The sequence below is a fragment of the Stegastes partitus genome, unplaced genomic scaffold (genome assembly GCF_000690725.1).
Source record: "Stegastes partitus isolate 25-593 unplaced genomic scaffold, Stegastes_partitus-1.0.2 Scaffold2343, whole genome shotgun sequence".
In the NCBI taxonomy this organism is placed as follows: domain Eukaryota; kingdom Metazoa; phylum Chordata; class Actinopteri; family Pomacentridae; genus Stegastes; species Stegastes partitus.
In genome coordinates this window covers 60,946-62,295 of record NW_007580074.1, presented here as the reverse complement: position 1 = coordinate 62,295, position 1,350 = coordinate 60,946, and the positions used below count along the sequence as shown (strand labels likewise).

The 1,350-nt window shown below is 34.0% G+C and overlaps 1 protein-coding gene across 1 annotated transcript in view; it reads right to left on the bottom strand.

The window, feature by feature from the left end:
* LOC103374740 (uncharacterized) overlaps window positions 1–1,344 on the bottom strand; it is a 14,014-nt gene extending 12,670 nt beyond the window's left edge. Inside the window, exon 1 of the mRNA XM_008304878.1 lies at window positions 825–1,344. Coding sequence (XP_008303100.1) covers window positions 825–882 — 58 coding nt within the window. The 5' untranslated portion in view covers window positions 883–1,344. The remainder of the gene's footprint in view (window positions 1–824) is intronic.
* Window positions 1,345–1,350: the final 6 nt, after the last annotated feature.

Genomic DNA, 1,350 nt, shown 5'->3' with positions numbered 1-1,350 from the left:
TATGAAAACTAGTTCAGCATGTGCTCTGAGAGACCCATAAACCCAGTGTGTCTGACATGCCACTTTGTGCTGCTTAACAACACAATTACAACAAAAAATTGATCCTACTAATTGTCTCTGTAGCCAAAACCTGCAGTTTATTGTTTTTATTTTGTGTAGACTTTAAAAAAGAAAAGAGGAAATTGACAAAATAACATAATTTTTAGGACGTTCTTATCTTAAAACTGACAAATACATCAGGCAAACAGAGAAATACAAAGAATTATTTTTAAAAAGGCCTCATTTTGACACAGCGCCAAACGTAGAGCCAAATGTAAAGTGAATACTGTATGCAGCTAAATAACATAACTCCATCTTAATGTTGGGTGTAACGTTACCGGGCATATTAATAACTGTCAGATAGCAAGTTCCCTATGGCAACATTATGAAGTCTATGTGTTTTCAACATGGGGAAAAAAAAGTAAATAAAAAATCAACTAAATGAAATAAAGCAATTAAAATTAATCATAATAGCAATTTTTTTATTTTACCTTCTTATGTAAACATTCTTACGAAACTGATCCAATTATTTTTCCCTGTTAAACAACCTGAATAGAAACAGTAACTCACTGATTATAAATGTAAAACCCAGTATTGGTCTGTTTATCGTCTCACTGCAGTTTTATCTGTTTCTTGTACAAGCCGCTCTGCTTCCTCATGTACATCCATTTTGTTTCACTGACTGGGTCTTTTAGCAACACATTTAAGTGTGAAAACAACCAGATTGTAAAAATACAATAATGCGGTCCAAGAGTTGAAATATTAGTAGAAAAGTAGGTGCTCACCGTGAATTTGAAATAAAGATACCAGAGCAATAGTCCATAAAAATGAAATGCGCTCCATCCTGACTCGCTATGAGGTGAACGAGGAAATAAGACACATAAGAGATACGGTGTTTGAGGAAGTGACACTTCTCTTCCTCTTTTAGAAAATAATTAACTCGTCAGTTAAAGCCCTGCACTGTACATGTCCGTACGCTAAAAGGATGTATGATATCAAAAATGTGCTAAAAGGGGCACAACTGTGTGGAGAAGCTGTGGTGACTTTCTCAGTGTTTTCTTATTTTCAAATCGTCTACTAACATATACATACTCATAAAGTTTACACTGAATGCTAGTATACTAAAATCCAAAAGCATTCAGACTTGAAGTGATCTACACTTGACTTGTTTAGGTGCATATATGCTTCTTTATCTATGCTACTGCCTCACATTCATAGATGTGTTCAGAACCATTAACTCCAGACCAAACTACATTAGGCAGCAATAAATATGATAAAGCAAATCAAATCAAATCAAGCTTTATTTATATC